Consider the following 15,715-nt stretch of genomic DNA (forward strand, 5'->3'; position numbering starts at 1 on the left):
CTGGATTACAGTAAAATGCCTTTTTCTCGTCTTTTTCCTGGAATTACTCAAAAGCACCAAAACCATACTCTATTCAAAACGGTATAAAACGGAAATGTACGGATGAAAAAACTATCTGTTTTGGGCATGTTGACTGGAAGCAACTCACTGACAGTCTACAGCGCTATTAGACCCATAGATATAATATAAGATATATTTTAAGCACTCGCAAATGTCGCAGTCTAAAGTAGGGGTGTAACGGTACACAAAAACCACTGTACGTACCTCGTTTTTGAAGTCAAGGTTCGGTACAGGTTTTCGGTACAGTGGGGGAAGTTTGTTCCACTCAGGGGTGATGTAGTGTGCAATAACTAATTGTACTTGTAGGGCTGTCAACGAATATTCTATATTGAAATTAATAATCGACTTGTAAAAAAAAATGTATAATAATAATATTAGATTGTGAAAAAAACAGCCCCCGGTGGGCGGTCGTTAGTAGTTAACATACCGTTGCATTCGTTCGGTACGGTACACACTGAAACGGTTCGGATACGTGTACCTTTACACGATCGCCTTTTTTTGCTTCCGATCCGATCCCGATCATGTGATTTTAAATATCTATCGATCCGATCGTTTCCGATCCGATCTTTCACATTAGTAATCAATTTTGACGCATTTTTGTCAGAAACTGGCAGTGCGAGACAAGCCCATCTGTTGCCTATAGTCCGGGGCGCGAGCGCGGAGGCTTTTGTTATTACATTCACCCTGAGAAATGTGCTTCTGCTTCATATGAGAAATATTAAAAGTTTCAATATATGTTTGCACATTAGTATACATTCAGTGTTCGACTTACGTAATGGTCCATTCTGGTCTGAAACGCCGACGATAATCCTCAGTCACGTTATCCTCCAGGTGAAAAGTTAGTCTGAAAACTTCGCCTCCAGCCTGTCCTCCTTGCAAACATTGCAACTGGCTTGACTTTCTATTTTAAAATGCTTAGTTCCAAACCTCTGACATTAAGTCTAGCTGCTCAAGTCAGTGGATATTAACCGTGTTTCGGGAGCGACGTGTTGTACTGTTGTTGTGATGTGGAGCGTGTAGCGTGTAGCCGGTCTAAATTAAAGGGAATGTGTTTGTTGCAACGGTGTAAATTAAAGGGGAATGCGTTTGTTGTGGACAATTATTCTGCTCTGTGTGACAATAAATACATTAATGATGATATATTATATGTAATTTAAAACCAAAACTAAGGCCTCCGTATGAGTTTAAGACGTGGACATGGTCATGTTTGTTGAATACAATTTTTTTTTTTTGACTGCCGATTTTTATTATTATTTTTTCCCGATCCCCGATCCTCTGAAAAGCACGTGATCGACGCCGATCCCGATCACGTGATCGGATCGGGACATCCCTACTTTACACCCCTAGTCTAAAACTATATCCATTGAATAAAGACCTGGCGATGAAGGGGGATCAGCGCCCCCTGCTGCTGGCGGTCAATGTGTTAAACAGCGACTGTGTGTGAGAATTGCGCACCGCAGGGTGTATAGTATGCAAACCATTTAACGTTAAATATGGATAATGCTCCGTCACTAACAGATCCAGGAACGCTCTGCAAAGTATTTAGCCCTCACACAAATAACCTCTGCATTTAGGTATTGACAGGGCAAAATCATAATCAAGGCCTTAATGTCGTTATTTATAGCGAAAGCAAACTATGCAGCCCAATGCAGTTGCAGGCCTTTTCAGTGCACAACGTTGAGCCACAACGTAAATATTTCCTTTCAGAGTCACTTCAGCAACAAGGTAATTTCCAAACGTGAACAGACAGAATTCTCCAACACGTCCACTATAGACTACACTGCTAGGTCTACACAGAGGGATGCACCTCCAGAGCAAAGTTACCAGCCCACAACACTTTCATTACTCCAGAGTGAGAAAAAAAGTTACAGAGGTACATAGAATGGAACATAATGAGAGCTACATAGAATTAACAAATATGCCTAATTGAAAATAGACTAAGTGTGTGTTCCTCATGCTTTCAGCCAATAAATGTGTTCCCCCCCCCCTGATTTGATCCGTGAATCAAAACCATGCTACGGTCTGAACCGTGAGATTTGTGATCCTCTGCACCCCTACAGTTGAGCATCAGAGTGTAGCTTTCCATGGATGAATGGATGAATGACAGCGCAGCGGAGGAGGTAACGCAGGAGGCTGGGATGCAGGGAAGAGGATGGCCGGCACACCTCTTCCGCTCCCTGGGTAATGATGTGCTCCGTTCTGCCTTGGCCCCTTGAGACTCTCGGCTGAGTGAGCACATCCCCCCCCTGCAGCCGTCCGTCAACCCCCCGCACCAAATACACTCCCACAGACACACACAGGATTCTCAGACACAACTCACTCTGAGTCTGTTGCTCTTTATTTTTTCCTTGCCCTCTCCTACACTTTCCTCACTCTTCAGCCAGACTGTTACCAACTCACTCACTCATTCCTCTCCTCCCCTCCCCCATCACTCCCTCTCTCCTCATCCCCTTCTACCCTCTGCCCGTCTATGGCCCTCTTACTCACACCCACTCTCGTCAAAATTGCTCACTCTTTTCACAAGGAGCAGCTGAACTCAACAACAGTGCGTTCGACCATTTTTCTCTTCTTATTTTGTCAGATTGCCAAATTGGCTATTGTATTTAATCACTCAACACTCTGCCAAATCCCATGAAATAATTATGAACTTTTAAATCCGCCAATTAACACAAAGATTAGGGGCTACCCCACTACCCCACTTGTGCTTAGGGGGGGGTTTAGCGCAGATGCCGATAATGCTGGATAAGCAAAAAAGCATTTCCTCTGCGCGGAGGCCGCTGTGGGGGGATGGGCGTGGAGAGGCTGATACAAATGGAGCGCCAGCATGTCTCTCTTATGTAATTCCATTATCCTAGACAATTTTATGTGACAGTGGTAAAAAATCCACGGATTATAATGACTCTATTCCATCATTTTAACAGACAGAAAGGGGCACACACACAAAAACAAACGTTACTTTCAATTATTCCCCAATAATTATTGTACATGCTGTGTACACATGCAGTTTTATATTCAGGGTGACTTCATCGAAACCATGGCAAATAACGCCTGTAATAAATAAATAAATAAATAAATTAAATGACAAACAAATCTTAAAATTCTGACTAATCGTGTCATTAAGAACCAAAACACAGATGACTAAAATGCATTTAAGCGCAATCGTTTGCCTACATAATCTGTATCTCCAAATTAATGAATTTGCTATTAGTGCTGCTGTGTAATAATAAAGCAATCATCTAATGGGTGATGACTCATTTGCTTCAGTGTGCCTAATCTGTAAAAATCTTGAACATATGATGTACTACCGCCTTGTGTTTATAGCCTACAGTACTGCAGGACGAACATCACTACTGTCATCAAAAGTCAAACCCTCCCACCTTTCCTCTCTCCCCTTCATTTCCTCTCTCCTTCTAAATATCACTTTAAATTTCCTTTTCTTTAACCCTCTGTCTTTTTGCTGCAAGACAGGAACCCTCTGGTAGAACTGCTTTATTTTTGCCACGTATGGCCCCAATATATTTTAAATACCTTGTATGGTGTTTGTACCCCCCCCCCTCTCTGGTTTAAATGAAATAAAAATTTATGTAAAAAGTTACAACAGCCTTAGTTCTCATAAACTGTTCATTTTGGACCTAGAACTCTGTTCAGTGTGTGCAGCAGGTTAGATAAATTGATGAATCCTCATCAATACCAGTTGTGTACAGTATAATGTCACTGATCCAAACCCCTAATAGGGACTGGAGGACATTTAAACTAGTGAAATGTCCTGGATGAGCAAAATACACTGAAACACTCCATACCAAAGATGTGTTCAAAAAATATGAAACAAGTCGCCTCTATGCAAGAATTCTAAAAACAACCTGTACAGTCTTCATTTGCAGTTCAAATGCTTTCCGTTGCACCGAAGCCTCTATAAACAGAGAAACTCCCAACAGTTACACGCAAATTAAGAAACGTGTTATTATCTTGTTACAGTATATTTTACAGCTGTTACGAACGGTCACATAACCAGTCATTCTGAAAGACAAAGAGACTGGGATAAAACTAAGCACTACTAATCTCGAGTCTAGACAAAAACATAAAAATTGTATTAACTCTAGTGAAACATAACTCGTATGTGATCCGCTTCCGAGACACTGTACGCCGACGCTACTTGGTATGGTAGGCGGCGGTGGTCACAGAGAACATAGGAAATAATACAGCAGTCAAAGATGTAAGAATCTCAAGACTTCCTCTGATCCCGACCATCAATCTCCTTTAAAAGAGGCTCCTAATGGCTCTCCCAAGCTAGGATGGGGGGGGGGGCTGTGCGCGCTGGAGGTGCATACCAAACACCGCCAACACACAGAGAAGGCCGATGCACAGCATTACAGCAAAGGTGTCACCTTTACCCGGCAGGTGGGTTCAGGTGTTTGTTTCAATACGATACCGCACACAGCGGATGCGGCCGCTGCCAACACAGACCTTTCTCCAATTACCCAAGATCCAGGCACAGAATACAATAGAGGCCCGGGCACCCACGCTACTTCCACTTGTAGATTAACATGGAGGTCAGGTGCAAAAACACATAGTGCTTTCTTGTTTAGGAGTTGGGGATACAGCGGCTGGATTTAGCCTACACTGGGTGTCGTGTTACACCCGGGTGGATCGGGTCAACAGGTTTGTTAGGTCGCCCTCACTTGGGGGGTGGGGGCCTCTCTCTGCATGCCGATACTGCAGCCAGCATTTTGCCCTCGTTTACACACGTTCATGCCCCTGTTAGCATAACAGAGTTGCGTGACTGACACAATGTTAACTGGTGCTACCTGCTGCCGCTAGTGCCGTACAAACACTGAGTGACAGGAGACCTGAAAGCAATGACTTCTCTCTCAACTCTTCAAACCCCTTACTTGGGTACCGAAACATAATGTAATGAATGATCCAAGTCTTACTGGGTGACTTAAAGGGAGAATAGTACTCAATGTAAGAATTCAAAGCGATAAATCAGGACTACGACTGAAACCGGTGGTGTTGTTGAGATGTAAAATGTGGTGGTGATCCATAGGAAATTAATGAGAGACCGGGGTGGTTCTACACACAGAATGTTCTTATACCCGAATGAGCTTTTATACTGCAGTAGTTTTAGAAGCTCCGGAGAAGAAATATAACCCATGTCCGCAGCAAATCCCCCCGGGGTGCTTCTCTCAGTCACTTTTACCATCTTTCCCGATTCATCCTCTATGTGGTGCAGCTCATTCTCACAGATAACAAGCCTATTCAAGCAGCGTGTAGAAACTCGGTTACCCTGCCTCGGAGCGAGCTTCATTTCAACCTTGGCAGTGTGTGCCAAAAGCGTATAGACTAACAAGATGTGGAAATCAATACCAAGGCCCCACCTGACTTTAAAACAAACACAAAATAACAAGTTGTTGGACTCTCCGAATCAAAGTACAATTTTTTTTTTACTCCCAACAAATGCTGGTAAGGAATTCCAGTAATTAGTTACAGAATGTGTTATCTCCTCACAGAGGCCCATTCAAGCTTGAGACTAGGATAAAAGGGCGGACACACACAACTCCTAAGTGTGGATCATTTTGGCTAAGAGCATGCTGCTCCAACTATGCTCTGCTGGAGGAACACATCAAACGGGAAGAAAAGACGGCTAATTAGTGCTCATTAGAACAAGAGGCCTCGCGACAACGGCAAACAATCGCATCAATCAAAGGCAAACAATTGGGATCAAATGGGGACGTGCGACAAACCATTTCAAGTGAGGTCATGTGCCTCCATTGACCAAATAGAGGCAACTGGGCCGGTGCCAGAGCACAGTGGGGGGGGCTACGACTAACACTCTGCCGTCACTTCCTGCTGTGTGCTGCGTGTGCTTAGCCTACATGATCAGCTACATGATTAAGCTGCATGATGCTGAAGAACATCATAGGGGGGAGGGGGGGGGCAACAAAACAAGACAAGACTGACATCATTTTCAGCTCCAACCTTTAGGATTCTCAGTAAACCAGAGCCGGTGTGATTTCCCTTGTCTGTGGTGCATCCAGGGTGTCTAGCAGAGCCACTCATTGGAAAACCACAGCTGGAAAGGTTAAGAGCGTCGAGTGACTCTGCATCTATCTCCTCCTCTCATCAGGCAACTGATGAGAAGTGGCTGTAAACTCGCGGGCAGCGCCGTGACTCTCAGACAGAGTTTTCCGCATAACAGGTAGCCAGGAGTGGCGGCAGACATGAACTCCAAAAGGGGATCCAGTCAGTGTTGTGGTGCTACTTTAATATACGAGAAGTAAAAAGAAAAAAACGCACCAATGTTGATCTCATCCGAGTTTCCCATAAGAGGCAGCCTGCTGACATCATGAAATACATTGTTCTAACTCCGGCTGAGATGGTTTGGACAGTGGTGCTTCCAACTACAAATATTGATATGATTCATGTGGTGGAATTCTTCTTTTAAACAAGCATCAATTGAAGGCATGTCACGTCAGGATAGCATTGCAAAGTTTTGTGGCAACCCCCCCCCCCCCCCACTTCAAAATAAATAGAAACAGCCCAATTTATCCTACATATGGGTGGTAAAACTTCTCACAAAACACTCAATATGAAGTCAATTGTGCGAGACAAAGTGATTCACATTCACCCGAAAGACCAAAGGGAAAGCAATCCAATTATTTACTGTGGGGGAAACGTATTGGAACTCTCATTTCTCTACTCCTTGTCTCCTCCTGATGCAGACTCACAGTATTCATAACTCCCTTCATCACAGAGATAACTATGAATGTTTATCAGAAATCCAAGCCACAAGTACTAGTCACAATCTAGACACCCTTTATGCCGGTTCTGCACCCCCACCCTGATATATATACAAGTTTACAGCCATTTAGCCTGCTGCACATTTAATGCTCCAGGAGAAACCATTAGAAATGATGGCGTTTCTTCACCCATGACATAGGAGCCTAAACTATTTAATTTCACACTAAACAACTCTATAATGATGAGTAGATCTAGGGGAAACGGTGTCGAGCGGCTCTAGCCCACAGAGAAAAGACATCTAAACTGTGATGTGACTATTTTCAAAACATATTTACGGTTCATCTACATAAACCCAGGGCAATACTTCTCTCATCATGACCATAGCGAGAGAGAGCCATCCCGTGCACTGTTCCTCTCATCCGAGTCGCTTCAGTGTGAGTCTCTGTAACCCTACACCTACAGGCTACAGGTAGGTGAAGAGACCACGGATGCATTCACATCCCCCTCGTTTTCTGTCTATAAAAAAGGTAGTCCTTCCTTTTCAGTGTGGTGTGTTGGTACTCTATTGGTGCACTGCTCAGCCACCATGAAGTGTGGTCTCTCTCTCTCTCCACCCCCCCCCCCTCTGGCTACCGACCGAGGACCAATACACTGTAACATTACTGGTATCGATGAGGCACTAGTACCAGGCTAATCACACGGCTTGGGTGTCTGCAGGATTGTCCCCCATCAACAAGTCCATGATAATCCCCATTCGGCCAACATGACAAGATTGGCTGTCGATCAAAGTTGTCATTGCGATTTAAAAAAAAATTATAAAAATTGCGATGCAATGCTGCCTGCAGCCAGAGAGGGGGAGAGAGAAGCCGAGCCGCTCAGACTGGAGCTACGTTACCTGGTCGAGGTGCCCTTCCTCACGTCGCAGATGCTGCATTTGAACGCCTCGGCGGTGTTCTTGTAGGTGCAGACGCTACAGTCCCAATATCCGTCGTCGGCGGTCGGTTTCGCTTGTCTTTTTGGCCTTGGAGACAAAATGTAAGGTCAAGTTAGTTAAGTTAATTTTTTTTTTATGTATATTTTTTTAATCACGTTATTTAAAAAAAAATATATATTAATAATGACGTATTGACAACACGCACAGAGAAATCAACGGAAATAAATCCCAATTGTCATAATATTCGGTGCGAACCCCCAGCAGACCGAGCTCCTCGGCTAGCAGCAGATATTGTGCTCGAGGCTCTTAGCTTGATGTCGGACCAACCGAATGTCAAATAACGTCCATTCGACATTGACCTTCGAACCAGCTTCTACCGGAGCAGAGGAACACTTCAGGGGAACGCCGGGCGTCTCCTCTGGAGGAAAACAATCCCTTTGTCTGAGTGTGTGTGCTTGTAAAGGCAGCGAGGAGCCGCCATAGTGACGGCACTGTTCTAGCAGCTAGCTCTCTGCTCACAGACACACGGAGGGGAAAAAAGGAGAAACACTCCTTGAGAGAAAAGCATCCGAATTATCGGCACCAGACGCCGCCGAATATCTCGCTAAACAAGTGTAAACACGACAACGGGTAACACGGGCTACACGGCTGGTTACCTGGTAGGGCTCTTCTTGTCGCCCATGGTGAGGAATTATGTTCCAAAAGAGAAGAAAAGGGGCTCCTGTAGGTCAGTAACAGTAGGTTGTGTGGTGGTGGAGCTCCAGGACGGCGCTGCTCTGAGCCGGAGAGACGAGCTGCTGACTCGAGGCAGGGCGCACGTGACCAGAGACACCCAATCACCGCCCGGCTCGCTGTAACACTCTGGATGTTAAGCGAAATAAGCCACAGCCAGAGTAGACATTTGACAGATCTCAAATTAATAATAACAATTCAATACAAATAGATCGCAGTCTGTATGTAACGAAAGATGCGACCTGTTCTGGCTTTGCAGCTTAATTCGACAGATCGTTCTTCTTGCAGTGAGTCCCCAGGTGTTGCATTGCACCGCACGGTGCAGCAGCAGTATCTAGGCTGCTTGCAGTATTGGACTTATGATGAAAGCACAAAGTTCATCTGGGGACAGAGCTTCTGCAGACAGTCATCATGACCAGACATAAAGTGGGGGGGGGGGCAGACACACACAACTGTGCCCTGTCGTCGTCGGCTCCCTTCTCTGCTCTACGCCTCTAATCAAACCATTTAGTATAAGAACAAAAACAATCGATCATTATTGTCATCGCCACCCATCCCTATCGCACTAATTCATTTTTTTATTAAAAGTTTATGAATAAAACCCATAACCCATCCATCGTGAGAGTCATGCATTCTGTGTCTGCTTTGGAAAATAATGTATATAATACTCTGGCTTAGTGTGCTATTTCTATGTATACTATTAGCAATAGAGTATAAGATAAGATATTCCTTTATTGATCCCCTTGGGGAAATTAGTATATATTGTCTAGTGGATTGTCTTTCCATTATTATTATTATGTTCTATTCTATTGTTATTATTATAATTGTCCTGCCTGTAACCACTCCCCATGCTGCTGCTCTGACACCTGCATTTGCTCAAGGGGATTATTAATAAAGAAACACTTGACTTGATGTACAGCTCTATCTGGTCTAATGAATACAGCCAACTGGCAGCTGGCAAGCTCTGTTTTATTGAATATCAGGTTGTGATAGTATTCTAAGGCACTGAAAAGTCTTCCATCCAACCAACCACCCACCCATCCATCCATCATTTGCATGATAATCCTTATAATCACCCCCTCATCCTCTCTCTCTCTCACAGGTTGCGTCATGGAATGTGTAGACTGTAGAGCAAACGCTGCACCTCTCCTGCGCCTCCCTCTACCCAGGACAAGGCTCTCTGCGGGGGAGACCGAGTGTGCATCGTGTAGGGCTCATTAGCGGCCCTCTCCAGGTTCTATTGTCGGCCTGTCTTTTTGTCCAGAGGAGTGAGAGGACAGATGCTATAGCTGCTGCTGCAGAACCTCCACCGTCAGCCTTCCCATAACCCTGCTCTCTCTATCTCTCTTCCTCTCTCTACCCAGTGATTACCTCTCCTCGACTCATGCACGCTGCTCTAATTGAGCCTCATCAAGGTAGCATACTGATAACTACAATTCAGTCAAAACAACATTAAGTGCTGCCTCGCTGATTCCATAATGAGTTCATGGGGAGAATTGGGCTTCCTTTTATCCGGAGTTGTAGAGCACTCACTGTGTGGAGTCTTGAGTGCAGGGCTCGTGAATGTGTTTCCTTTTTTTCTTTTTGCGATGTCAATGTAGCCTTTTTTTAGGAAGACCATGTCTGTGTGAATTGATACATTCCTCGATGCAACAGCCCATAAGGAACACACGGCGAGAGAGAGGCTCTTGCCAAGAGCGAATGGTGTAACTTACAGGACAAAAAAGAAACAATCACTAATTCTAAAAGAAAGAAAACACTTCACATACCACAATGTACTATGTCGCTCACGTTGAGGCCAGGGTCACTGTAGGTACTGATGAGAGACAACAAGCCAGGAGAGGATGGCTCGCTATCCTCAATACACACTAATCTCCAGCTGTAACATCAAGGGATGTAAACATGATTACCCCGTGATCAGATGTGTGGGGATCACATTGGTTTATTTGTACGAAATGTAATACCTTGTAAAAGCGGTGTCTTCTAGACTCAAGCACTCATTTGAGTCCAGGCTGAGATCATAACACAGATTCTGACCCGACTCTGTCTAAATGTCCATGTGCTGTGTGCGCTTTGAATGATTTATGTGAGTAGAGTTCAGGAGGAGGAACACTTGGCTATTGAAACCACAGGGAGGGGGGGCGGAGGAAATCAGTTCCACAATGTCTTCTCTGTCTGTTTTTCTTTATTGTCTTTGTTCTCTCATATCTAAACAAACCAACATTAATTTCTTCTGAGAGACAAAGAGAGAGAGAGAGAGAGAGAGGAGGAGGAGGACAGACATGGGACAATAGAGACCTTGCAAGGCATGTTTGTGTAGTTCTGTTCCGTACGGCTGCCTGTAACCATTGGTAACTGCTTTCAAAAGAAAATGCCTGATCTCTGTGCAGTGGTAGAGGAGGTAAAACACTGAAAAAGCATGGTATTACTGTTCCACTGTGACTTGTTTACCATGCCCAGTAATAAGACATCAAATTGGTGTGTCTCATATCAACACATAGCAACCGTTATTTTGCACATAGCAACTGTTGTCTCTTCCATTGCCGTGCACAAAAACATATGGTTGCTATCTATGTTACATGCAGACACATTGAAGATGGTGCATTACACAAACATTCCGTGCGAGGCCTGTATTGGGCTGTTTAGAGGCAGATATCATGAGGACATATCCCCACGTGGCACTGATCCATACACACAGAGGAGAAAACAGACTTACGATTAATCATAGTCTCGCACAAACCTTCCCCCCGTTGACATTCACAGATCAATAAACCTCTCCCACTGTGAGAGAGGGCACTAAAAGTAAAACGATTGATCTTGCATGATTCTTGAAGAACTCCCGTTTACCCATCTGACGATCCACAGAGAGGATGATGTTTAAACGACACTTCCCCAATTAGTCCATCGCCTCTTCATGGCCTCCCGCCTGCTAATTATGCAAATATTAATCCTCATTACAATGACCATTTGTCATCAAAAGGATGAGTCATGTTTCATCAGTTTATTCTGTTCGACGACAGTTTTCGTCTTGAAGATGACTGGCAGACTCGTGTCTGTCCTGGGACTGATATGTAAAACCATGATTAAGTCCGCTTGACCGCTCACCTCCTATTGTGCCCATGTGTGCCCATTAGTTGACCCTTATTTAGACTTGTGAACAAATAGCACCAACGACCTGTGACTGAGTAAAATACTTTATAGCTGTGACATTACTGACGTATTCACATGACTGACTTATTCACATGACTGACTTATTCACATGACTGACTTATTCACATTACTGACTTATTCACATGACTGACTTATTCACATGACTGACTTATTCACATGACTGACTTATTCACATGACTGACCTATTCATATTCCTGACTTATTCACATTCCTGACTTATTCACAATACTGACTTATTCACAATACTGACTTGCACACAATGCTGACTTATTCACATTACTGACTTATTCACAATACTGACTTATTCACATTACTGACTTATTCACAATACTGACTTGCACACAATACTGACTTTTTCACACTACTGACTTATTCACAATACTGACTTATTCACATTACTGACTTATTCACATTACTGACTTATTCACAATACTGACTTATTCCCAATACTGACTTATTCACATTACTGACTTACTCACAATACTGACTTATTCACATTACTGACTTATTCACAATACTGACTTATTCACAATAGTGACTTGCACACATTACTGACATATTCGCAATACTGACTTGCACACAATACTGACTTGCACACAATACTGACTTATTCACAATACTGACTTATTCACAATACTGACTTATTCACAATACTGACTTATTCACAATACCGACTTGCACACAGTACTGACTTGCACGCATTACAGACTTATTCACAATACTGACTTATTCACAATACCGACTTGCACACAGTACTGACTTGCACACATTACTGACTTGCACACATTACTGACTTGCACACAATACTGACTTATTCACATTACTGACTTATTCACAATACTGACCTGCACACATTACTGACTTATTCACATTACTGACTTATTCACAATACTGACCTGCACACATTACTAACTTATTCACATTACTGACTTGCACACAAGTACTTATTGCACATACCACTGATTTGCACACAGTACTTATAACCGATATTTGATATTATTTGTTATTACACTGCTATTTGAAATCGTTGTTATTGTTTACACTGTTCTTATTGACTACTGTGTCAATGTTGCAGCTAGGCAGAGGAGCAGAGGAACAAGAATTCCACTCATCTACTGTAAAAGGACAGGGATGTGACTAATGAACTTGACATTTTAATCTATTCATTTAAAGGATCACAAAGGAAATAAGCCACATGGATTTCTTGTGCTCTCCAGACCTTTTCTGTTTTCATTGTGTGAGACAGTTTTGTCTGCCTGAGACTGTTCTACTGTTGTGTAGAAGATGAGGTGTAAAATAAATTCAATCAGTCGACCGCAGGGAAGCTTGACCGCGCACACAACATCCTCCTCCACACTTGCACAGCGCCACACACATTCGGACCGAGAGCTTCTGCCTACAGTACAACCACAGTCTGACACTGGGCAGCTCTGAAGTAGATCGGGGTTCAGTTCAGTTCAGTGCCTTGCTCAGGGACACCTTAGTGGTAGTTGTAGAAAGGAGAGGAGATGATCATTCATTTGCCGATCATCTGTGACTCGGATATCACTTAAAGGAAAACTCCAACATTTTGGGAAATTAGCTTATTTGCCATCTACCCTGACGTTAGACAAGAAGACACATACCTTTTTTCTTCTCTGTGCATGCAGTAAGAGTAGGAAGACGCGCACCGTTAGCCTAGCTTAGCGTCAGTCACTGGAAGTAGGTTCCTCCATTAGCCTAGTTCCCAACGTCTTCCTACTCCTACTGCATGCACAGAGAAGAAAAAGGTATGCATCTTCTTGTCTAACTCCAGGGTAGATGGCAAATAAGCAAATTTCCCAGAATGTTGGAGTTTTCCTTTAAAACTCACCAACTGACCCAACCATGATTCTTTACAGGTGGCAGCTCCGTAACGTCACCCGACATCACGTTCCCAAGCCCTATAAACTGGTCACATGGTCAAATATCATATTAGTGATATTAGTCGTGAGAATAATGTAATTTGCGGTCTAGTTTGTTCACAGATCGTCTGTGATTCAAACATCATTAAAAGAGCACCATTATTGGGGGGGGGGGGGGGTTGGGGCTGTTTTCATCACCTGACCCACCTTGCTAAATACTGTGACCTGACCCATATATAGTTTGAAAACCACTGCTCTATGGCTGCCATCTTCAGCTCATGACTTGGTTCAGGGGGTAGAGGGGTCGCCTGGTTCCCGGGTTCCTCCCAGGCAGCGTGTCTAGTGTCCTTGAGCAAAACACTTAACCCATAACTGCTCCCGATGAGCAGGTTGGCACCTTGCATGGTTGCCTCCGCCATAGGTGTGTGAATGTGTGAGTGAATGGGTGAATGTGAGGCATAAGTTGTAAAGCGCTTAGGATAAAAAGCTGTTATATGAATGCAGTCCATTTACTATTTTAGTAGGAAAACAGCAAACAGAGAACTCAGGCAGGTAGTCTACCACTGGATGAATAGTAACACAGAGTGCTCTTCAGTAGGGAGATGCAGATACCAAAAGAGGAAAAACACTGGGCAGCTCTTCTGGTATAGCAACATTTTAAAAAGCCCCTGTTTTTCCATTTGTAGAACATTACAACATGTTTCAGACAACACTGGCCTCCGCAAGGGCAAAAACAACTCTCATGTTTGGTTTTTAAACAGATGCGTCCATTGATTTAGGTAACTCTGGACAGAGGAAGAAGCTCTTGCCAAGCAAGGTGGACGTTGTGTCGTATGTGTCTTATTATAGCTACAGTAGAACAGAAGTTTCTCATTTTGAAGGAAGAAGTCATCCTTCCTCCTATTTTGGCAGCGAGTCAAACTCCTGCCTGGGAACCGAACCTGGATTTTGATGTGACGGTGCATGATGATAAATGATGTGGAATAAGCCGATGATAGATTACTTTACAAAATTTATTTTCCAATCCCCCTTGGATTCACTCACTTTAACCCACCCTCTTTCAATTCTCACACACTCACACATATACACCCACTAGTGCACACAGACTGACATCCAGACATAGATGCATGCACATACGCATACACACACATGTATGCAAGTGCGCACACATACATACAGTACATACATACACACACATGCAGACAGATATCGTGACAGACACACATGTATGTGCTCGCACACAGACACAAAGCCATAAAACCTTCCCCATTTACATAACTGTGGCTGTGCTGTGCACTGAATGGCTTTATGCCTGTTATGTGTATGTGTGTGTGGAAAGGGGGGGGGGGCAGTCCAGTGGTCAGGCCCCAGAGGAGCTGAGGGTTGTGTGGGATGTGTTGAAGTGTCTAGGGATTGGAGGAGGAGGAGGAGGAGGAGGAGGAGGAGGAGGGGGAGGTGGGTTGAGGACAGCGTTTCCTCCAGCAGTGGAATGTCTTCATACGTGTTCCTGTTTGCAGAGGCTGCTCCCCGCTCCCAGACGCTGGCAGGAAACCGCATGCTGCTTACACTGCAGCGATAAGGAGGAGCAGGGAGGGGGAGGCTTTGCCAAACCTTCAGGACGGTAGATTATCCCACGAAATGCTGGCAGCACTTCAGCCTTTGTGCATGCTGTGTATGTGTGTGCACACGTGTGTTGTGGGTATTTTATATGTGTGTTAAAGGGACACTTCAGCCAAAAGAATGCAGATTTATTTTGCACATAATCTCACACACATCCAAAAACAAAATGGGTTTGCACACATGCATTGAGTTTGACAGTTATTGAGAGTAAATGAGTTTGAATATGGTGTCAGTGATGACAGTGATGTCATCGAGGGTAATGAACCTAACAGAACCATTGCGTTATGTTAACTACAGCTCAATGAAATGATATAGCAGTCCCTATAAAACAAGGTGTTGCTATTTTTTTCCATCAACATCATTTTGTGGTGCTGTGTAATTAACACAACACAAGGATTCCACGATGACATCGCTGGTGGCCATATTCAAACTCATTCACTCTCATTAACTGTCGAGATAAATGTATGGGTGTAAAACTGTTCAGAGCTTTTGGATGTGTGTGAGATTTGTGCGAAATGATGTGCAAAATAAATCAGCATTGTTTGGCGAAGTGCCCCTTTAAGGAGAGAATGAGAGA

General features: G+C 43.8%; 1 protein-coding gene across 1 annotated transcript in view; it reads right to left on the reverse strand.

Annotated features, from left to right (window-relative positions):
* The window catches only part of rybpb (RING1 and YY1 binding protein b), a 59,117-nt gene extending 50,616 nt beyond the window's left edge, over window positions 1-8,501 (reverse strand). The window contains exons 1-2 of the mRNA XM_084317452.1: window positions 8,389-8,501; window positions 7,694-7,819 (exon numbers count right to left, since the gene is read on the reverse strand). Coding sequence (XP_084173578.1) covers window positions 7,694-7,819; window positions 8,389-8,414 — 152 coding nt within the window. The 5' untranslated portion in view covers window positions 8,415-8,501. The remainder of the gene's footprint in view (window positions 1-7,693; window positions 7,820-8,388) is intronic.
* Window positions 8,502-15,715: the final 7,214 nt, after the last annotated feature.

This window comes from Notolepis coatsorum (genome assembly GCF_963971535.1).
Source record: "Notolepis coatsorum genome assembly, chromosome: 6".
NCBI classification, from domain to species: Eukaryota; Metazoa; Chordata; class Actinopteri; order Aulopiformes; family Paralepididae; genus Notolepis; species Notolepis coatsorum.